A 24,079-nucleotide genomic window follows, 5' to 3' on the forward strand; every position below is an offset into this window, starting at 1 on the left:
CAAACACAAGCATGCGCATGTCCAGTGTATGTGAATGGTCATGTGATAGGCGTGTTCAGGCATGCCGGTCTGTACGGAGGTTATTTCTGATACGGTGCTAAAATGCTCATCTGGATGGAGATCAGTGTGCACATGCATCACTGTACAGAGGTCAAATGTCCAACTGAAGTTTCAACTTTGAATATTTAGGGGTTCTTTGACTTAAATATGCTCATTCCAGGTCACTGAATTACAATTAAGAAGTAAAAAGTATAGAAAAGAAAACTATATTTGCAAAGCTATCCAGTGCAAATGTTTTCAACTGAACCCAAATGAAGCGACTCGGTGTCCTCTGCTCCCACCAGTGTTCATCTTCAAGCATGCGTTTATTGCATTTATTCTGCGTATGCGTAGAAAATGCATGCATGAACTAAAACGAATATCGCTCCGCTGCTTGTTTTCCCTGCTGTTTGTGAAGCTTTCACGACGACAGATCTCACCAGTGCACCAGAAATTATCACGCAACTTTGCTGTAATTCTGCAATTAATATTTACGTCTGATCACTTTCATCTCATCAATTTGAGGGACACAAGTGTGTGCACAGTTTGCAACTGTGCAATATGCATTATGGATTAAAGGACCTTGTTGATGGGTGTGCATGTCCATTTCAGACAAACTGTATATACTTCACATGTCAGCTAAGCATTTTCTGAAGCATATTAGAAGTTTTTAGATTGATTTCCTACCTTAGAAACAGCCATTGGTCTCAGTTCATTTCAGCATGTTATAGAAATAAACGCACTCAAGCTTGGCCTGACATAGTGATAATCATCACACAGAGCAGCTATCTACAGTATCTGTACATTTACATCAACATTATTTTATCTTTATGGGGCAATGCGGTTGTGCATTTATTAATGCAAAAAATACAATTTAAATTAAGTTTATCTTGTACTTTCTCATAAAAAGTCTTGGATTTCCATCCTTTTATCTGCCGTACAACATGACTGTTACGTAACTTTGACAAAAAGCTGTTGATGCAGAAACCAATGGCGACCAAGTTTGGAATTTTTTGCAGTTGCTGAAATAAAACGTTTATTTTCATCGGCATTTTTTGTGTGTGCATCTGAACTACCCAGAGGTCATGCGTGCATTCAGCACTTAGGACTCCCACCAATCTTAATCTATCGTAATTTCGATGCAACCTTCCACCTTTTTCCCCGCTCTCTCTCCTTTGCTCTCTCCCTCCCTCTTTTCCTGTCTTTATCTGTCTCTCCATCTCTGGTTATGTTAATGATCTGATGTGCAGGCAGAGAGGGCACCTGTGCAAGGCTAACGTGAGACGACACCAATCGTTTCATCACAATGGGGAACCCCAGAGACCAAAAGACTCACTTAAAAGGCGTATTTCACGGTATTAATTGCTTGACATGGCTCAGCCAGGTATGGGAAGCCTTTCGTATGGCAATTAAAGAGAGAGAGGGGTGCTGTGGTCGTCCAAGAGGATGGCTGAAGTGTTTCAGGATGTGTGACAAGCAGTGAGGTGTTTCTCATAAAATCTCGTGTCGTGAGCAGACAAAGTTGTGGTGATTGAGTTAGCCACCCCTCCTTCCCCTCGCTCTGTCATGTTGTGTCTGGCTCTGTTCATGAGTGGGAGTAATTCACATGACCTGGGATTTTTAATCCTGCTATCTTGTATCATTGCTGGTATCATAGGTAGTAGGATTCGATGGGTTAATAGAGAGAACTTAGTTGACCTTGAGTACGTAAATCCTCATTTACAACATTTCCACATGCCAGTCCAAAGAGCGTCGGAGAATGCTGGATTGTCTAATACAGCATTTTGCCATAGATTCATTGAATTACACCAATCAAATCAGTCCAGTGAAACAGTGTATCTCCAAGAAAGCCCTGTTTCCACCTGTGTGACAATGCATCAGATAATCCATTTTTAAATGGTTTATGTCACATTTTGCAAAAGTAAGCATTTTACAGCTGTGATCACCAGATATGGAGAGACTTGTTTTTTTACTGGACAACAAAATGCTATCTGACATCAGCACAATGAAATTATGATGATGCAAATAAATTAGTGGTCTTATAGAGAAGTTAATGCTTAATTTCCAGTGACTGTCCCCATACGGATAGTCGGCGACTACTGTAATAACTCCAGTAACTTTTTATCTGCTCTTTACGTCATCAGTCTCACGTTTCAGTTAAGTTGTGCTCTCCACAGATTAGCAGTACAGTGCTGTGCTTTGATTCCGTTTAGCTTGATATGATCGTTCTAAAAGAGATTTCAGGGTTGAATAATTTCAGTACGTAAAAAGAAGGAATAAAATTGATTGAGTGTAATGTGCTTTAAATCCATACTATTCAGCACTAATGTTAGCGTGGGTGCCTCTTTCACTTTATTTCCGCGTGTAAAACAGTCGTCACAGCTCTCCGAAACAAGGGCGCCCATCATATGAAGCACACAAATACATGACACAGATATATTGTTTGGAAATTTGATTTGAAGTCACGGAAATATAGTTGCTAAGCTTTAAGATTAGAAAATGCTTTGATTATTTTCTGCCATGCATCATGCATCGTGCTGTGATCATCTACACTTCCGAAAGCGTCATGACAGGAGTAGGTGTGTCAGTTTCACTTACCTGTCCGTACCAGTTATATTCCAGCATCGTGGCGAAACGTGTGGCATTCACAGACACCCACGATAAAAACTGCGCTTTTAAATTCTTGAGCAACTAAAAAAAAATTCTTGATAATTGCGGCCTGTTGCTCCCTTCTCACCCCAACTACACAACTCTTAGTTTTCCCTGTGTGGAACTGATGTCGTCAGGACTTTGGGGGGCCAGGCGAAAGCTAAGCCATTGCACACACACACATTTTTGTACACATGCACTGCCAAAGCTTACACTCACTCGCTCACACACACCCCTGGCTCTCCTGTTGAATTTTGGCACTCCCAGGGCTTACGACCTGTTGATAATGAACCTGAACCCATTATTTTGAGTCAATGAATTGAAAGAAATAGGGCAAAGAATGAAAGCCACAGGGCCAATTAACGGCATTCTTTGATGTATTACCCTCGCTCGCCACTCAACCAGACCGCTCTGCGCCTTTTGTCTTTATCCCCTCTGTTATTCATTAATTATTCTGAGCGGGGTCAGAGTTCGTGTGGCTAATTGTGCAGACCGTCTCTCTTTGAGGATAGCAAAAGATTCGCCCAACACTGACACTCCCCCTGACTGTGCCCAGCCACCTTGAATTATGCCAATTATTCCAATTCTTTGATTTTTTTTTTAACTTAGCAGTGTCTCTTTTTCCCCCTCCCTCTTGACTTTTCACTCTTCAGTTTCTCTCTCTCTCTCTCTCTCTCTCTCTCTCTCTCTCTCTCTCTCCCTCTCTCTCTCTCTCATGCACACAAGCAAATAAGTAGTATTTTGGCGAGGATCAGTTGAGGTCGTCTAAGGTTAAACTCCAAATCAGATCTTCATAGACCTCAGGCGACTTCTTTGCAGTAATTCATTCATAGTTCTACACTGTGACATGCTGTGCATCACTCACACTCACGCACACACACTCTGTAATCAGACTACACTAAAAACATTTAAATGGCCTGATTAGAATGTATTAACCATTACAACTCCTTACTTTTTTTGACAGTTGCATGCGTGTAGAACGGCGGATATTCTCCAGCCAGCCTTAAAGTTAAGTTAGTTTCAAACTGTGTGAAAGGAAAACTCAATATGTCACTTATGCTTGACAGGAGTTCGATGAGAGGCTTGATACCACTTTCATGTCTGTATGCTAAATGTGAAGCTACAACTAGCAGCTACTTAGCATTATGTTTTCCGATTGTCCATGCATGTGGGCAAATGTCAAGGATGAACTGATTCGATGTTGGTGGTTAAAGGTCACTGTGACCCAAACACTTTTTAGGCCATAACTCAAGAATTCTCACCCTAATTATGACACAATTTCACACAAATGTCTCGCAGAACAAAATGATGAGACTATGACATTCAATGTCAACCTCGCTGTTGCATCATAATGTTATCATGAGGATGATGATGATGATGATATGTTATGGCCATTATTCAACGCCATAGCTCAGGAGCAGAAATGGAGATTGTGATGATATTTCACATTTGGTCAAATACTGAATTACTGACATGTAGCTGGCCTTCAGTAACAGCTTGCTGAGCCGCTGACCTCCAAGCCTCGATGCCACCACCCCAGTCCGGGCCTTCAGCTCCTCTCACAGTCCACCGCAAGCTCATTGGTTTTGCTGATATTGAGCTCGAGGTGATGCAGCTCTCTTTCAGTCCTCTGTGCTCCTCTGTAAAAATAGTCTCTAAGTGAAGACAGCATGTGTCTCACTGGAAATTATCCCTGGAATCATGTCAAAATAGTGACACTTAATACCTTTGATTAAATTCCTTCAAATAGACAGGGTTGTAAACTGCTACTTGACTGGTTGGTCACGAGGCATTAATTCTAGTTTCACCTTTAGACAGAGCCAAGATAGCTGTTACCCCTGTTTTCAGTCTTTATGCTAAGCTAGCTGACTGTAGCTTCATATTTAGTGGACAGACATGTGAGTGATGTCAATTTTCTCATCCAACTTGCATCAAGAAAGCAGTGTCAAACTACACATTCAACAAAAAAAAGTTTGAAATTTGAAAAACATGCGTGATTAACACACTACTATTTTGCTGATCACAACAAAGATCAGTATAATTTCTCACTCACTCGCCTTCATTTAAAGTATTTTCCTTCAAACTGAATGAAGTCTTTCTAAAGTTCCCACAAGTGACCAAAGAGTTTGTGCCTCTGGATTTTTCACAGTCTCAGCCAGTTTTAACGGGCAATTTGAAACGCATTTCTTAGTTTAGGGTCAAATTGAGCTGTTGAGAGTCCACAAGAGTTTACAAAATATCTTGCACTTGTCTTTAACATGGGAACAGTTGCAGGACAGACTGTACAAATGTACAGCCTTTAACTTTAGGCATACGCTGGGCATATTGTCGTTTGAATCTTGTCTTCTCCTTTGCTTTCTGTGGAAAAGAAGTGGCTGTGCAGATTCTTTCCTGAGGAAACCAATTCGACATTTATGCAGGATTTCATGAAAAAAAAAAAAAAAAACAGGAAACAAAGGCAATGCCATTCTGCAACTGCATCAGAAGAAAAGAAGAAATGTAATCAGATTAGGAAATGTCTATTAAGGCATCCCATCTTTGACATGATTAGGAGAATAGACAGTGTATAATGGTTTAATTATCTGTCAGGCAGTTTATAATTCCCTTCATCTGAACCATGAATGTGGAGTGTTGTATCAGAAATTTATTGTTTTAAAAAGGTCACTTCAGGCTGACTCCACAGCAAAAAAAACAGCAAAAAACACTAACTACTTGAATTAGTGCAGAATCTCACTGGTTTATGTTCCAAATCAACATTATTTGATTTAGGACTCATTTTCTTGATTGAAATTCAGTGAAATCAGTCCCTTCAGTCCTGTCCTTTTTTCATTCAAGGATAGGACTTCCTCTTAACATTTTAATACTGAGCACAGTAACTCATCAAAGTAAACATTTTTTGCATTGTTTAATTTGTAGATTTACACTCTATACAGTATGGCTGTCAATCAGCTTTCCTACCAACAAGTTGCTTTTAATGTATGTAAAGAGTGATTTCTCTTAGTAATTCGCCATATGTGTCAGACCTCTTCATGTCTTCATTATTATTTTTGCTATTTTCATGATAAACATACAGTCAATGAAAAGTGATGATAGTGAATAACGAGACTAACTAATGATAAGGAATTCTTGATAAACTGCAGGCTAAACATATGTCAGCTGACATGCAGTACAACGATATGGAATAGCACGCTCCCTGATTCTCATTTGTATCTGTGAACCATTCATTTCATTAATTAAAAACTGTGATGAAAAATATTTATTGATGGCGCGTACTGAATAAAAAAAACATTTTAACATAAAATGGAAATGTACATTTTTCATAAAGTAAAAGTAAGTGATGGAGGATGGACGAACGGACAAATTACATTATTGCTGTCAACGACCAGCATGGACCTGCAGTATCACACATTGTATGTTGTAGTCTGTCTGACCTATTTTAGTGGGCTATATTGGCTTCTATTTAATTATAAACCCATAATGACAACATGCCATCAGACATCAATGCCTTGTTAAATTGGTCCCATAGTCATTATTTGACCCATTCTGCTTTTACTGTGCTCTTGACGTCTTTGGAAATGGGGTCATGCCCTCAATGACTCGAGATGTAAATAAATGAATGGATGAAACGGAAGTGAGCGCTGCCTTGTGACAGAAGGCAGAATGCTTGGGAGACATAAAAATGTGAGAATAAAACAAAAAGGTTTCGTTGAGTAAAAAAAAAAATCTCTAAAGTGAGTGAGAAATCAGCATCGTGTAACAATGAAACAAACTGACATAATAATAATGATCTCTCATGAACATCTTTTAACTTAGTGCTATTACTTTAAAAAACCTATTGCATCTGCTTTATCGCTTCCTTTTAGATGTCAACTACCTCTTCAGTCCCTTTGTCGCCTGTTTGTCCCTGAAAGCCACATAGGATCCCTGAAAGCCTATGCTAACCTTTTGTCTTTTAAGTCCTTTTGGATATGTTGTCTTCAAAGGGAGTCCCATGTTGCACCTCTGGCCATGGGCAACCTTGAAAGGTTAGGCCCTTGGGCCATTGACGCCACTGGCTAAACGCTGTGTCCCACTCTGACCTCCTTAATTTGGTGTGTGTGTGTGTGTGTGTGTGTGTGTGTGTGTGTGTGTGTGTGTGTGTGTGTGTGTGTGTGTGTGTGTGTGTGTGTGTGTGTGTGTGAGAGAGAGAGAGAGAGAGAGAGAGAGAGAGAGAGAGAGAGTGTTTGTGTGTGTGAAGCTTTGCTATCACAACTGCTCATCTTGTCTTTCAACAGGGAACAAAGGGGGAGAGATGTTAACAAAGGGCCCAGATAAGATCATGTAGTAGCCACAAGCCAAAAACAGGAAGGATTCATTGAGGCGACGTGCTCTTTAATCTTTTTAAGGCCTAGCCTGGCGTTTCTTACTGTCTTTTGGTTTGAGGACCACTTGTAGATCATATCCTGTGGGTGCTTTCTTACCAGGAAGTTTTTGGTGGAAGTGTGTCTCCTAGTATAGATTAAAGGAAAGCTGCAGTGCACAGTATTTTTATGTGCTTACTGTATAAATATACCAACTTTCAAATTTGACCTTCTTGCAAACATAACATAAACAGCCTATTCCTGTGCTGCAGTCCTTGTTTGCATATGATTTCATTGGAAAAAAAAAAAAAATCACATTACCCTTGTGATTTGGTTGATGGGGTGTGATTGTAATTTGACCTTTCATTTGAAAAACAAATTCCAAACATTCACTCAAGTTTTTGTGATGGCAGTGAAGGGAATGTCATCCAGGTGGAAATGCTAATTTTTTGCCCTGTTTCACATGTTATTATTTTGCATATTGAAGTTCTGGATGTTGCCACGTAAATATTGCCTGATATCAGACAGAATTGTCAACTCATTACACTGTATCTCCATCGCCACTGTATAAAAAAACAGAAAAGCAAACACATCTACTGGTGATGGGAAAGAAGCCAATTACCAATTTTTAGCGGGTTTCTCCATGTTTAAAAAAAACCCTCATATATGCACTAATTTTGGTGTAGAGATGGTATTATTGTATTCAGAGTTAAGCCAAAAAGTGATGTTACACCTTCACAAAATGCACCTGCTCGGCTGACAGGTGACAGCCCAGACTACAACGCAGTGCCTGAGTGTTTCAACTCTTCACAATGTAGTAGTGTGAACACTGGGCATAAACATAGCAAAAGATATTTAAAAGGAAAACATATGAGTGGGGATGTTGCGTAAAGCCCCTCAGTCCTGGAATTTCCTCCCTGAAAATCTGAGGCGAGCAGTCTTTTATTAATTGAACATATCATTTCTAATCTGTTCTAATCTGTTTTATTATGACTGTTGTTTTTTTTTTTTACATTTTCTGTCTGCATTGTTGGGAATTGTTCTATTGCTGTTTACAGCAATGTGATAGCGTGGTTACATGACTGTATTCATGCCCACTCTAACTCACACATGCACTTAAATATGACACTTAACGCCCCGATATCATCATAAAGTATCAAAGGATACATCGCACAGTTTGTTACAAATGGATCATAAATACAAACATACAAGGGGTTTCCAAATACCAATTATGTTGTTCTTGTCCCCCCTTCTGAGCTTATCTAGCCTCTGGGGAGACCTCCAGCCCACTCCCTCCCTCCTTAAACACAGATCCCTAAACCCAGCGGGAAGCCTATGCTGGTTCCAGCACACAGTCCCTGCTTACTCGCTCCCTGATGCACATTGTCCACTTCCCCAGCTACACACTAACACTACTACTCCCTACACATTATACCCCCCCCCCCCCCCCCCTTTTGAATCTTATTAGTGCATGAACTTAGTTTAACTGAAAAAGACTGTCGATTTCACTCAATTAGGCCTAATAGGATTAGGTTGTTGGTATGGGCTTGGAGGTTTAAATAGGAATGGAATTTTGGCAGACACCTGCTCCATCTATTGCATTAATCTTATAAAGGCTATGGAGTATGCAGGGGCCCCGGTGACGCCCGAGGTTGAATGTTTGGATGAGTGGATGTATATGTTGTAGCACTGATGACATGAGTACCAGAGGAAGTGTGGCCCAGTGGTGAAAAGAGGGCATCAGTGAATCAAATGTAGGTAGCTGCAGCGGCCACAATGCATGTTGTTGTCCAAGGCTTAGTGCGATGGACAACATTGACTAATACAAGAAGTATTACGGTTACAATATTGCTGTTTATCAGCTTTCAGTAAAATTATATCATGACAGTATTTATTTATATATAAAATATCTTCTCTACCAGGGAGTCCTGGTCAAGATGGCAGCAGAAAAAAAAAGCAAAAAGTTTTCATATGAAGTGAAGTACAGCAGAGTACAACTGGTAATTGAACGTGTTAGATACATTCAATGAACATTTCATGTATTCTGCTGCTGCTTTCATTTTCAGGTTGGAGCTACAAGTTGTGGAAGTTAATTAGGCTTCCACTGAGATCTGTAGTGTTTCTGCCTTCTCAGCCAACAACAGCTGATTGAACATCTTTGCGTTGGCCTTATTTTAGTATTTATTGACTTGCAAATGGCCAAAGGTAATCTAATATGATTCACTAAGGAATTTGAAAGGATTCAGATTTGATAAAACTCCAATAATGTATGTATATAATGCGGGGGTGTAACAATAAGTGTAACAATAACGCATGAACACTCCAAAGCTGGAATTAATGGGACGTTTCCCTGTTCTTGCTGCATGGTGGCGCAGCAGGTAGTGCGCGTGCCTCACAGCAAGAAGGTTGCCGGTTCGATCCCCGGGTCAGGCGGGGCCTTTCTGTGTGAAGTTTGCATGTTCTTCCCGTGCATGCGTGGGTTCTCTCCGGGTACTCCGGCTTCCTCCCACAGACCAAAAACATGCTCATTAGGTGAATTGTCCGCAGGTGTGAGTGTGAGTGTGAATGTTTGTTTGTCCTTACATGTGGCCCTGCAATCGGCTGGCGACCGGTTCAGGGTGTACCCCGCCTCTCGCCCATTGTAGCTGGGATAGGCTCCAGCCCCCCGCAACCCCGAAAGGGATAGGCGGTATAGATAATGGATGGATGGATGGATTTCGCTGTTCTTCTTGTGCATCCAAAAGGGTGTTAACACCACAAATTTTTTCACTTTTCCGATTTTTAACACAAGCAGTTGTAGCCACACTGTCACATTCAAAATGTCGCTCAAATATAATAAACTGCCATGACAACGGGGACGTGACTGAAGGACTGTAGCCAAACACACCAACACAGGACACAAACCCATTCTCGTGATGTTTGGGATGGTTGTCAAGGGGAAGGAAGGCATGCATGTGAAAGAGATGTGGATAGATAACAGTGGCAGTAGAGACTAGAGGGCTTGATGAGGCCTGTGCTGTTAAGATAATTAGTAACAGCCATTGTCTCTTAGTACTTAGGACTTTTACCATGTCACTGATCACTTCATTGCTTAATCTTATCCACACAAAACCTAATCACTTGCAGACTTGTCACCCAGACACCCAACCCCCTATATGAGGTAGAAAGAAACTTTTTTGAAGTGTTATTTTAGGATTTATATTTTTATAGTAGTAATGCAAATTAATCAAATATATGGAGGTAGACTCTGGAGGCTGGGGCTCACTCCCAGAGTGCTATGTGTGGTTTAGACAATAAAAGCACACTGATGAAGGTTCAACAAAGATTGTGGTTTTGGTTGATGGTTAATAAACATGTTGTGTCTCAAGTTGCTACTGACTTTTTCTGTAAGACCGTGATCTTTCTTAAGTGCTACATAAAGAAGGTAAATAATGTCGTAGTTGAGTCCGACATGTGGATTGTGCGATTAAGAAAGCCATCCTCATGATCTTTCCTCAGTGCTCCCATTCTGTTTCATCTGCACGGCAGATGAAACAGAATGCACAGGTGATATTCAAAGATTTTTCTCCTGTACTACTCAAATTTAGGGATATGACATCAACATGTCAGCTTTGAACCTACTTCCTGACAGATAGTTGGATCAACCAAGTATAATTCCGGCTGAAGTGGCAGCAAGAGCAAGAACAAGCTTGTTCCAAAAAAGCACCATCTTTACTTGCTGGCTATTTTACACATTAGTAGCATTAAGCGAGCATTAGTCAATGCCATGTGTCTGTTTCCATGTGTATTAACGATGGTAACAAATGCCCTTGAGTGTAGTCTATCCTCTTCGTTACTAATCACCATTCTTCCCAGGGGTGTCATACCAAGTCTCATACCAACACCTCACAATGTCTTTCCCGGAGGTCTCTCCATGTCTCTGGATGCTGTGAATAGCTATCTTGGTGGCCTTGAAACCCCACCACCACCCCACCTTGGGGGATTATGATATGTTTTATCCAGAAGTGGCCTGTGTTTTTGTTCTGTATGTCAATTATCGGGACAGTTCAATGGCTTGATCTCGGCTGTGGTAAGAACAATCGGCGTAGGAGGAGGTCAAAGGTGAGCTGGAGGGGTGGTGATGTGTGTGTATGTGTATGTTGTTGTGTGAGACACTAAAGAACTGAACATGAAACATTTAGAGGGCCATTCTGTCTAATCCTATTAGTGTCTTAGATAACCCTGCCAAATCAGAAGGGGTCAAGAGAAAGACCTCCGTGAAAAATCTCTCCAAAACAAAGCAATTTCATTGCCCACTTGTGTAAAAACATGTAATTTGTATCATAGGCAACATCAAAAGGTGATTGCAATGATGTCTAAGAGTTATTTTGTTAAGGAAAGGAATGATATGTCCATTGCTGCTGATCTAAAATAAGGTAATCAGGCCAGGCTCCAGACTTACACTGGATAATGACACAGAAAGCGTTCATGTTAATCTACTTGGAACACTGACTTGTTTCCTTTTTTTGTCATAAAATGTATGCTTCAACTTGTTCTTTGAGAACTTCTGTAATTGTTGATTTTTCAAGTGGGAGACAAGCTTTTCATCTGATTCATGCTCATAAAAACATGGTTGTTGGAGCACTATGGGGGTTCTGAGCCATTAGCGATTTATTAGTGAATATAAGTTGTTTAGAAAAGCAGACAGTGTTTCCTTTACACGTTAATGACAGTTTCATGGCAACAACTTAAAAAAAGCCTTCCTCATTAGGTTCCTAACTACTGTACACTATATAATTCTGCCTTTTAGGGGTAAAAACAGTGAGACTGTTGTCCCGTTTGGACTAATTGTTTCAGGTCCTACAGCAAACACAATTTGAGTCTGAGTCTTCATTTGATTAGCTAATTCCATTTGCAGTATGCTGCATAAATCAAACTGCTAATTGAGAATGAAGAAGGGGTCAAAAACTCAGCCTGTAAAAAACGTACCAAAACTATTCACTGCTATTTGATAATGGTCATTTTTACCTGCTTTAAAAAAAAAAAACATCTGTGACAGTTGGCGGTGTGTGACTTAAAGTGCCGTAAAGTGTCATGCACTTCCAGTGGGGGATTGTACCCAAAAATCCAAGTTACATAGTGCACGACTAAGCATTGGGGGCAGGTATTACATGTCAGTGTACCATTAAAATGATTCTGAAGCTGTTATTTTCAGGTAAATAGTGACATCATGTTGCATTCATTTAATTATTATTTAATATGTATAATTTATAATCTAATTTCTATATAATACAAGGGGCTCTCTGCTGTCACTGAGTTCAATATGGTTGACGTGCCTTCAAATTTTCAAGGGACATGAACAACACACGAAGATCCATTTGAACCTTGCTGAACTGATACCGTATATGGAACAAACCTTAATTGCGTGCAGTTGCTGGTGATTGCATGTGTATTTTCCATGGACATATTTAATGTTTCCAGCACATTGTTCCATCCATCTGAATCATTACACGGGACTCCTGTCTGCCTCGAACCCTCCATTCATTCATCCATGCATCCAGTCCAGTGAGCAAACCGCAGTCCAGCCGGCTCCGGCGCTCAGCCAGTCCAGATGGGTGGTCCAAACCAATCACTGCTACTCTCCCATGCTTTACCTCGCTAGTGTCCCTGCTGCCCTGACACCCTCCTCTTTTTCTGTGCTCTCTCACTGTCTCACGCATTCCTCTGATTTCTTCTCCTCCCTTCCCTCGCGACAATCTTGGCTATATCTCGGTTCTCTCCCTTTTCCTTGTGCTGACTTCTCTGCTATTTCTATGTTTCCACTTTTCCTGCTTTTTCCTTTACTCCATTCTCCTCCGTCTTTTCCTTTTCCCTCTTTGCCTTAGCTCCTCTTTCTCACTGCTTTTTGACCATTTTCCTCTTTACACACATTCTCATTTCTCTCCCTGTCTGTCATTGGTACAGCAGGGTGGCATAATCTAAAACCTGACCTCAGTGCTCAGGTGTCAGTTCCTGTTTTTGGCCAACATCTGCTCCACTGGAGTGTTCTGAAGCAAATCCCTGAATGTCTTACTATTCGTAATGGAGCTGTAGCTGACCTTGTGCAGGCACCGAGGAAGGGTTTTCCAGTTTGGATCGTCATGGTCATTTGATCGCGCTTTGAAATCTACAACCAAACATTCCACTGTGCAAAACCAAGGTTTTTCTCAGTTAATGGTTCCAGATGATGTTGTGTTGTAAGGTTAAATTGAGCATGTTTGCACAGACAAAATGACAGTTTAAAACAAACAGCTGCATACGCCTTTGATTGCCGCAGTGTGTACAAGCTGGCCAGCTGAATATGTGGAAATGTTTGCATGGCTTCATTCACCACTCAAAACACACTGAAGTTATGTGTCTGTTTCCACTGTGGCTCACAGGCTCTGCCATGGACGTTAGACCAATGAGCCTTGAGCTGTTGTGTTACTGACAGCAGTTTTGGAACACACCAGGTTTGGATTTGGGAGTAGTTCATCTACCTAACCTCTCTGTCTCAGGTATTGCAGATGGCAGTTTGTACGTTACGGCAGTAGTCAACTCACAAACACCCATATGCATTTCTGCATGCACACAAACACACACACCACACACCAGAGCAGCGTTAGCACATGAAAGGCTTCCTACAGACGTGAGAAACATACTGCAACAATGCTTTGAAGTCTATCAGTCATCCATCTAATGGAGGGATGTTTTCTGTTCCTCCTCCTCGAATAGTCTGATTCATATCTCCCTTCCACAAATTTCCTCCCTAAAGCCGAAGAGACAGCTCCAGTCGATGTGGGAGTCATTTGGCTCCTTTCACAATAGCCCAAATGTATCCCTAACATCCAAAATTCAGTCTCACTTTTGCATCAAAGCAAAGCAGGAAAATAGATCCGATTTTTTTGAAATCCCTCTTGACGCCTGCAATCTTTGTGCAATCTAAAAAAATGCACATATATGCAAGAGCACATGAATACACACAGTATGCATACATCGAATGGCATACAGTAATTGCAGTGGCCAGTCATGGCTCAGTGATCTGTCAGCACATTGTGTGGGGTTCTTAGTTGGCTGGACAATGGAGACAGAATTCCAAAGAAATGACCCCTAAAACACAGAGTTCATTCAAATGTTTCCGGACGTGTGTGAACAACAGCAATATGGTCACAATTAGGCCACTATGTATCTGCAGCAGATGGTTACACACATACTGTAAGCACACTTATGTACTGTCACTGAAAGCAGCATTTGAGGAGAGTAATGTCACTAAAATCGGGAGCCTGCAAATGAGCAGCGCTCACCTTTTGTTTCTCGAAGGCCTCGAAAACAATGTGTCACTGATGTTGTTTACATGCAGCAGGCAGGAGGAGGTTCATCAGAGGAGGCCCGCTGTGTTTACGACCTGGCTGGGTTTCATATTTATGACAGCTGATCCATTTGCTGGAGCTCTGTAATTACACGTGTGATAAAACTGTAACCTGACAGCTCAGTAATTGTATGCTGCTGGTGATGGGCTAGTAGGGGAGGTGTGTGGATGAGAACAACTCACACTAATAGTGGATCTTTTAAACTGGAGGTGGAGGTTGTTTGCATTGTGATCAGTTCTCTGTCTGGACACCAGACATGAAAATGTAAAGAGAGTGACAAGGCAGCTATTTGGAGACCAGTTGATGTATAGAGAAGAGCGAGGTACGGATAGAGAGTGATCTTTACAGCAGCAGAACTGCATCACTGTGCCTTTTTAAGCCTTGGATTCCAACACATTAATATTAATGCACACCGTCCAAAGTAAACTAAAAGACAAGACCCACCCCAGCAACAGTCTGTTCACCCTGCTCCCATCTGGCCAGCAATATAGAAGAATCTACTGCTGCACCACTAGACTACAGAGCAGCCTCTTTTGCCAGGCTGTGAGACTCCGCAACTCATCCTCCACACCCCACCATGAAAATAGTTTTTGTTTTGTGAGTACCATAAAGGAACTGCAGTTTGTATTTTGTTGTGTGGCACTATGTTACTAACGGCTGCTTACGTTAGCATTTAGCTCAGTGCATAAGTACACCCCGAGCTGCTAGCGTGGCTGTAAAGTCGTGTTGATATGTAACTCATGAATAATGCTTTGGTTTTGATTTATACAGTGTTACCATAACACTCAGTGGCGGCTCCCTACCTTCCATGTGTTTTGGGATTGGTGCCAAACAGGAGTTTGCGTTCTGGTGTAGGCTTTGCCGTAGGGATACTGAGAGCGGGGATGATGAACGGTGCCGCTGGGCCGAGGGTGGTAGAACTGAGGCCAGCTATGCGGATGTGGTCCAGAATCGTAGAAACCCTGTCCGTCGTCTCCCTGACCAGTCATCCACTGGTTGTCCGAGCACGACTGGAACATTTCTGACAGCCCGAAACTGGATCTAAGCAACAACATCAACAAAAAGGAAATAACAAATAGTCAGTGAGTTAAATAGTCATTTAATGAAATTGTTCTATTATCCTTATTAAATCATGACTTGTTCTTGGATTCCTCACTGAATACATCTTAAGAGAGGGAAACAAGAGGGCGCAGGGAAGACATACAGGTGGATGTGGTTTTGTGTGTGTGTGTGTGTGTGTGTGTGTGTGTGTGTGTGTGTGTGTGTGTGTGTGTGTGTGTGTGTGTGTGTGTGTGTGTGTGTGTGTGTGTGTGTGTGTGTGTGTGTATACCTAATATTCATTAGTAAAAAATTATGTCACCACCAGTTCTTTGAGACGGCTTTAGACAGGAGCAGATTACAAGGGTTTCTACAGCTTGAGTGGTTGCTAATCTTGAAAGCTGGACAGTTCGTTATGAAGACATTAAAGGAACATTTTTCAACCACATTAGCACGTGTTAGTCACAGCATGGTATGTCTGCCTTGTCCACACGACTTCTGTTCTCTGTATCCTTCACTTCTGCCTTCAACTGATGTATGTGTCATCAATGGACACCCAACATTAACCATATTCTTTTTTTTTTTTATTGAACTTCCTGCCTGGGAGCCTCAGTGTCTGCCAGAATTGATAGATAGAGTTCCTAATAGCATTGTTTCCCTTTCAACTATTTCAGGAAATTAGCCTTTTTTTTCAGAGGATTCCCTCAGATCTATTCAGGCACATCAGTATGAGTAAATGGCCCCTCATTGAATTTGTCATGAGTTTAATTCTATGAAATTTTTGTATTTCCATCATGGAGTGAATGGATGGACAAACTTGATTATTGGCATGACTGAAGTAACAACAAGCAGCATGCCTCAGATCAAGCGTCTTGGAGGCTGTGGCTTAACCAGAATCAGTTGATACATGTATATGACCAAAAGCCAATTTTATTGGAAAAACATTGCTGCCAAACATCCTTCTTCTATGAATAATTTATATCACCAATTCAGCTAAATATGGCAAAAAAAAAAAAAAAAAAATTCTTGTGACATCAATATGCTTTTTCAGTGTCATTCAATGTCATTTTTGCCACTGAATGATCAAAAGAGTCATGAATCAGAGATTAGGAGAAATAAAAATGGAAAATCATACATTTGTATCATTTTTACTGCAGCTCAGTTCTTTTATTTGTATCATTTTTATTGCAGCTCAGTTCTTTTTTTAGCCCACATGAGATGCATGAAAAGTTCTTGCACTGAGAATCGCCGGTGCCATCATACAAATTAAAACACACCACTTAATTCTCTTTGTTGAAGGCTGAAATAAAGGTCGTGGGCCACAGCTGGAACGCACTGGAGAAACAAGCCCAGAAGTGGGTACGATGGGGACAAGGCGTCACTAGCTGAAGATCCCATGGGGAGCCAAGGGCGCAAGAATGAAAGTAAGTACTTCATATCTAAATTACAATATTTGAGTGCAAATTAGCTGTCACTGCCAGTGGAGTCCTAATGGAGGACACATGCAAAATACGAGACTCTTACATTTGCTACAATGCAGAACTGATTGAACACAAAGAGAAGGAAGGTAGGAAACTGGTGGAATGTGTGCGATTCTAATCTCAGCGTCTCTGCCTCTCTCCTCGTTCTCCTTCTCTCTCCTTATATGTGGGAGGTTAATTGGCAAGACGTACGGCTGCCTGCCTGTCCAAGCATGGTGCTAACAGCGTTTAATTGCCTTTATTCTGTCGCCAACATTGCAGAATACCTTTGCTGCAGAATTTGCCAGGCAGTTCTAGGCACTGCGTAGAAATGTGTGGATGACGTGGACCGGGCATGAGAAAACAGGTTTTTGTAACTATGGAGAAAGGGTTTTGTCCACCTCGCTGCATTCCTGCAAGAATGGTCATCTGGAACAACCGGTTTGTTTGTGTGGGTTTAGTCGGACTCTTTGTCTGCGGTTTGTGAGCTCCTCTGTTTGCCCATGAGCAAGGCATCTTTCTTAAATAACAATTAACTGGCTTAACACACGAAGAGTGTTTTACGGGTATGGGAATGTCACTCAACCAGGCTTTTGTCACCCAGTTACTCCTGCTTCATCGCAAACCTAGAAAGTGTGTATTTAGGTGAAGAGATGAAATACGTACCTGCAGGGATTGTTTTTGAATTTACATACATTTGAATTTGCCTGCCCACACTGAACCGCTGACTGAAAAATGATTATTTTATAAAATGCATCAAAGTCAGGTCTGTATTTGTTTGACTGCGGTGGCTGAAAGTAGAACGTGATCATTGCTAAATGCATTTTTTTGCTTTAATTTACAGAGATGATATAAGGGATTTAGATGGGAATAAAACCACCGGCTGAGAAGAGGAGAAAACCTCATTAGCATATGGCATGTTGCTCCATTAATATTGCCCAATAATTAATATTGCTTATACAGGTTTAGGTTTATACAGGTTAAAATGTGGCTCAATTATCCTTATTTATCTTTGATTTTGTGCCACCATTATATTTACAGGAGGCATTTTGGATTAAACCAAATAAAAATCACAGCCTTTATGATTTTCATGCTGTCAGCTCATCACCTCATCACACTCTCACTGTTAAACACAAACATAGATTGTTGTCATTAATGTCACTGAAGATAGTGCAGGGCCCCAAAGCCAAGAAATCAAAATTCAGGATGTGTTTCAGAAATCCGCTTTTTAGACAATAATTAACTGATTCAGATGACGGCCTGCACCTGGTTTAGTGTAAACCTTGGCTGGGAAGCTGGCCCTGAGGGTCTCAGGTGTCCTTTCCTCCAGCTCACCTCAGCTAACGTGGCTCATTATCAATTGTCTGTTGAATGGCCTCGTAATGCTATAAACAGTGTGACTGTGATGTCCTGAACTCATGGCACCACCACTGTGTGATTCCCTGGTTGTTTCTGGTTCTTTACATTGTTATTTGAGTTTGTTTGACTTCCTTTCAATCCAACAGAGAGCTGATAGTAAAGCTAAAGGCCCCCTGCTGCTCTGATGATAGGGTTTACAGATATACAAAGCCTTGGAGCCATTGGAAGACAACAGGCTGCGGTGCTCTGCTCACGCTTCTTTACATCCAGCTGCATGCCTGATTCACAGTCTGTGATCTGACTTATGTGTTTGAAATCAGTGACAAAATCCAGTCTAGATGGGTGATATATTAAAATAACAACCAGTATAAATTGCTATACTGAGGATTTGGGGTGTGCAAGCCAACGTCAGCCTACTGTTGTGGTCACTGTTCCTTTAAAAATTTTGTGGTCACTGCCCTATAAGAAAATGATTGTTACTCCTCGTCATCACACTCTTGTATTCCTGAGGTAAGAGTTAGGGTCAACTTTCTATTTCCTTAACATTCCCCACGAGTTAGTCAGAAATAAAAGGAAAATTGAATCATATTTCATCATCTTAAATCATATTTGTTCATAAAGGCTAATCAGATTTCATATTTGCTAGCTTCATCCCAATCACCACTAGTTGTTGTGTGGGAGGCTGTGGAGTTTAGCTACATATCCGGAGACGTTACAGGATATGTACGCTCCTGTCCCACCTGAGCAGGTGTTTTAGCTGCTGCACTAGCTACAGAGAAAAAAAAACCTGATCATGCTGCTCAGGTGTGCTTATTGTCTTCAGTCAAACCAGGGAGACTGAAGTCTGCTGTCAAGAGATCAATGTAACCTTTTTATGTTTACTTGGCAACAGTATTTCCTGTTGAGCCCTTTTTGTCGATACAAGAGTCATGGATTAGGCTTTGTTTGGCTGTAAATGCATTAATCTAATCCTAAAAGTCTGTCTGTCTGTCTGTCTGTCTGTCTGTCTGTCTGTCTGTCTGTCTGTCTGTCTATGTCAAGCAGTCTGTCTGCCTGCCTGCCTGCCTGCCAGTCAGTCAGTTAGTCAATCGTCTGTCTGTCTGTCTGTCTGTCTGTCTGTCTGTCTGTCTGTCTGTCTGTCTGTCTGGTAGGCTGGCTAGCTGTCTGTCTGTCTGTCTGTCTGTCTGTCTGTCTGTCTGTCTGTCTGTCTGCCTGCCAGTCAGTCAGTCAGTTAGTCAATCGTCTGTCTGTCTGTCTGTCCGTCTGTCTGTCTGTCTGTCTGTCTGTCTGGTAGGCTGGTAGGCTGGCTAGCTGTCTGTCTGTCTGTCTGTCTGCCCGCCTGCCTGCCTGCCTGCCAGTCAGTCAGTTAGTCAATCGTCTGTCTGTCTGTCTGTCTGTCTGTCTGTCTGTCTGTCTGTCTGTCTGTCCGTCCGTCCATCCGTCTGTCCATGGTGCACACTTACACAAATCCTCACCCACCCACATGGAGACAGGAAGTATCATTGCTGAGGATATTCTAAGTGCCTATGTTACAGATGAGAAAACACACACACACACACACACACACACACACACACACACACACACACACACACACACACACACACACACGTCTGCCTCATTAAAACCTTTCCCATAGATGTGCTACTTTGTGCAGCTCTCCACTCATCATCACCTCCAATCCGCTCAACCCTTGCCTCCCTTTGAGCTCCACTATTTATTTTCATCAAGGCTCCTCTCTCGCTCTCTCTCTCTCTCTCTCTCTCTCTCTCTCTCTCTCTCTCTCTCTCTCTCTCTCTCTTCTTTCTCTCTATCTCTCTCGCTCCCCCTCTCATCCACAGTGGGCTTTGTTGCTGGGCTGTCATGTATTGAAGCACCTATTTATTTGCTTTTTTCACTGCTAATTCTCTCTTATTGTCCCTCCTGGCGTCCCGTAGCGTCTGGAACAAGGCCACCGCCAGAGTTTTGTTCCCTGTGTTCAAGACATGAGTCAGCGAGCCAAGATAATGATGAAGAGCTCAGACACGCAGGAGATCCAGCCTCTATCACTGATCACACCGGCAAAGTCTTCTTAACATACACCCCTCACAAAATCTCATTATTACAGAGTGTATTCAGTCTGGGCGAAGGGCAGAGATCACCATATAGGGTTGTGTTTTAAACCTGTGTGGCTTAGCTGTTCTTCGACTGTTCACATTTTTTTCTGTATAGAAAAAAAGTTCTTTTATATTTCATCATGTCACTTTAATTTGACTTTTTTCACTTCCATAAAATTGTAACCAGCTGCACTGGCTGCTGAAGTCCAAATTCAGGAGCGGTGCAGGGATCTGGCACTTCTATCATCTCCACATATATATATACATGATCATGTAGTACAGTAACTATAATGCATATTCAGATTTCGGATTTAAGCTTTCATCTCAGTTGCTGCCTCTGAACAAGCGTAACTGCATTTCTATTTTGAGAAATGAAGGAACTAAACTCATAACTTCCATTACCTCTGAGTGTCCCTCTGAGTGTGTTATAGTGATGTTACAGAATCTCATCTCATGTCTGTGTCAGCTTAAACAAGTGCAAGGGGCTACAAAGACGCCATACATACTACTACAAACAAGAAGATAGACAAATTGGTTGAACACACAGATATGTTAGATATGCTTACATTAAGTCTGAGTCACACTCAAAAGGGGCAAAGACAAGACAGTCAAATGTTGTAACGCCTGCATGTGGATGTATTTTAATTATACTTAAGTTCAGATTGATTCAGTGGATTTGAAATGTTTTTAAGGTGAGTAATGTGTTAGAAAGCAGATTTCCAGTGATAGTTTGTCCAATATACCGGTAAGCAAAACTGTGAAGTTGTCCTCACACCGCTGTCTGACAGCATGAAGTGTCTGACTAATATTTTTTTCAGCACAAACAAATACTATAAATATATATTTTTGAGTTGGATCCCTTAAACTTTGTTTAGATGACTTGTTGTCAGTGCTCCCAAGACAGTTTTATAGCATGAAAGTGTGAAATTAAATTCCAACATGCTGCTTTTATTTGACATTTACAGTATTTTTAGAGCAGATATTATCTGTATTAACAGTACAGATATTTGGTTTTAATTCAGTTATTTACCTCGTGTTGAGTAATTAACATCCTTGCTCGCTGCCATACATATAATTTGAAATTTGAGTGCCTGGGAGCTGTATGGTTCAAATCTGCATGATCACAAACTGCCTCTCATGAAGCACCTTGCCCTCTCACCTGTCATATAGATTTGCTAACTGCTAAAATAGCCAGCATGGCCAGACATGATATATTGTAGTCTTTCTGGCATTGTGGGAACCCAAACTTAGTAAGGCAGCGCTCAGGGGAGCTTTGATATGCTTCTATGCAATGTCATTATGCTTAAACTGTGGAGGAAACACGGACTGCGTGTGCATTGTCAAATACTGTTCGATTCTATTCTGTATATGCGTCTCCTACACGAGTCAATCATATCCATTTTGTGACTTCAAAGAGTGGTTTCAGGAAGAGGCTGTAGACCGTGGATGAACATTCACTTTTGCTTTTCATCGGTCAAGGGTGTGCGCCACCGCTGAGAGGAGGTTACCACAGCCTCACTTTGAAGTCAGCCCTCAGAGCAGACAGTGTTTACATTCTTCCAGCAAATTACTCCCCCCAGCCCACCGCTTCTCACACACATCTCTCCATCACACTGTTCAAGTGCCAGCCAAACCTTAGAATACTGATACAACTCCTTATAGTTTTCATGGTTAAAATTAATATTATTGTATTTGTTGTTGTTGTGGAAAGCTCAGGTAATTAATGCAAATGGAAAGCTAAAACAGACAGCACAACTCCACTTCCTTGAAAATCAAATCCAAGTTGTCATTTCCAGATTGACCACAAGATGGTGTTGTATGCACCCATTCAACTTCTCTAAAAACACATTGTTCACACTTGCATTTCCCCCTTGAAACTGCACCATATCATTAAAAACAAAACAAACAAACAAACAAAAAAAGACCCAAAGTATTTGAGAAGGCATGTGTGTGTCATGAACTGCTCCTGTTTCCATTTGACTTTACTGGTAAGCCATGACTCAGATGAGAATGAGCTGTCCAATTGAATGTCAAAGTAACACTGCACACTTCCATTATGCTGTTTGCACCCCATCCTCTGAACATACACCTGTTGTGTGGCACAGCACACAGCACGCCTGGCTTCATCTTTTATAAAAAAAATAAAAAAAATTAATAATACCTTAAAATCCTTTATTCATCCCAAAATTTATCATTTATCGAATACTTCTTGCTCTCTAGGATTATTTGTGACATTTTGTTCAGCAGTCTTGAAGAAAAAAATACTACTGAGTCATCTTGGCTGTGACTCATCGTCCCATGAGGCCTTTACACATGTCCACCCTCTTTGCCATGTTGCTCATCCTGTCACAGTTTTCCCCCTCCCCAGCCCCCAACCTGCACACGCTCAACTCTGAAACCAGCGTTCCCGTGATGTAAGATAAGAGAAGTTCACTGGGTTTTTCTTCATATATTGTAAATAATATCAGGTGACTTAAAATGAGGAAGTAGCCCATGAGGAACTTTAAAGATTTTCCCGCTGTGTCACTGTGATGTCTCAAAGCTGCACTCAAACGAATATGTAACACGCCCACGTTAGAACAAGATGTTGTCAAAGGGACACCAGGGAACAACAGATGCTATGAGACTTAATGCAGCACGGTAATCTTTTACAATTTCATGAAATAATATCAGCAGAGAGAGAGGAGCAAATGTCTGATTTTACATCTTAACACAGTGAACAACGATGCACTCGGGAGTTTAGTGTAATGATGGTATTGATAGTGAAAACCCTTTCATTTAAACGTAACTACAACCAGGAACAGACATTCACGATCATCTCTGAAATCATCTCATGGAAGAGTTTTTGTCTCCTAATATGGGTTCACATGAGACTTTAATTTGAAAAGATTGAGAGCATGCAGGTTCTCTCAAAAGACTCCACTGGTCAAAGTTCAATGATTTATGTCTTTAAGTGTCTGTAATTGATACTTTGCGTATCCTTATACTCATTCTTGAATTTGGTGATCCAGTTAAATTTCTAACAACAAGAAATATATGCACCAGAGATTTGTTCATTATATCCAATAACACTCCACCCTGCTGCTAACGAACTTCCTGTTCAACAGGATGTTGCTTGCGGAGAGGTGAAGGTGATGTGCTTCTTTCCCCCTTCACTATAAATGTCAGCATGGGAAAGTTTAATAAAATTAACATTAAGTCACATTACAGCACACCTCAAATTTCAGGAAAACATTCTTTGCATTTCTGTGTATTTGGAAAAGAATTGAGTCTTAAATTACCTGAAGTTTGCCGGCTATGGAAGACAGGTCCTGTTGGTGTACTGTATGTCTCCCTATCAACGTCAAAGTCCAACTTCAAATTGTGCAAATCCTGCAAAAACTTTCCTCGTATTCTACCTCCTATTGTTGTTAAATCATTACTGGAAGCATGGACTAGTGAAAGGGCCCCAGATTTAAACCAAATTGTGTTTCCTCTTTTCGAGCACCCAGGAGCGGGGTGCAAAGGGAAGCTTTTACGTCAACTGTCCCAAATCTGAGACCGAAATAATCGCAGATTCTGGCAAGTCATCATGTTACACAAGCATGGTTGCCCACAAAGGAATCAAATAGAGTTAAAAATCAAAAAAGAAAAGTTACACAAAGTAAGCGTTAGTTGTTTTAATGCTGTCTGAAGTGTCTGACTTTGTTATGAGATTTCTCTGGAAATTCTCAACCAGACCATGGTACTTA

General features: G+C 41.2%; 1 protein-coding gene across 2 annotated transcripts in view; it reads right to left on the reverse strand.

Annotated features, from left to right (window-relative positions):
* Positions 1–23,663, reverse strand: part of tfec (transcription factor EC) — a 44,978-nt gene extending 21,315 nt beyond the window's left edge. For both annotated transcript variants that reach the window (XM_070992086.1, XM_070992084.1), the window contains exons 1-2: positions 23,630–23,663; positions 15,199–15,436 (exon numbers count right to left, since the gene is read on the reverse strand). In XM_070992086.1, the coding sequence (XP_070848187.1) occupies positions 15,199–15,414 (216 nt within the window). In that variant the 5' untranslated portion in view covers positions 15,415–15,436; positions 23,630–23,663. The remainder of the gene's footprint in view (positions 1–15,198; positions 15,437–23,629) is intronic.
* Positions 23,664–24,079: the final 416 nt, after the last annotated feature.

Source organism: Chaetodon trifascialis, chromosome 22, assembly GCF_039877785.1.
Source record: "Chaetodon trifascialis isolate fChaTrf1 chromosome 22, fChaTrf1.hap1, whole genome shotgun sequence".
Lineage (NCBI taxonomy): Eukaryota > Metazoa > Chordata > Actinopteri > Chaetodontiformes > Chaetodontidae > Chaetodon > Chaetodon trifascialis.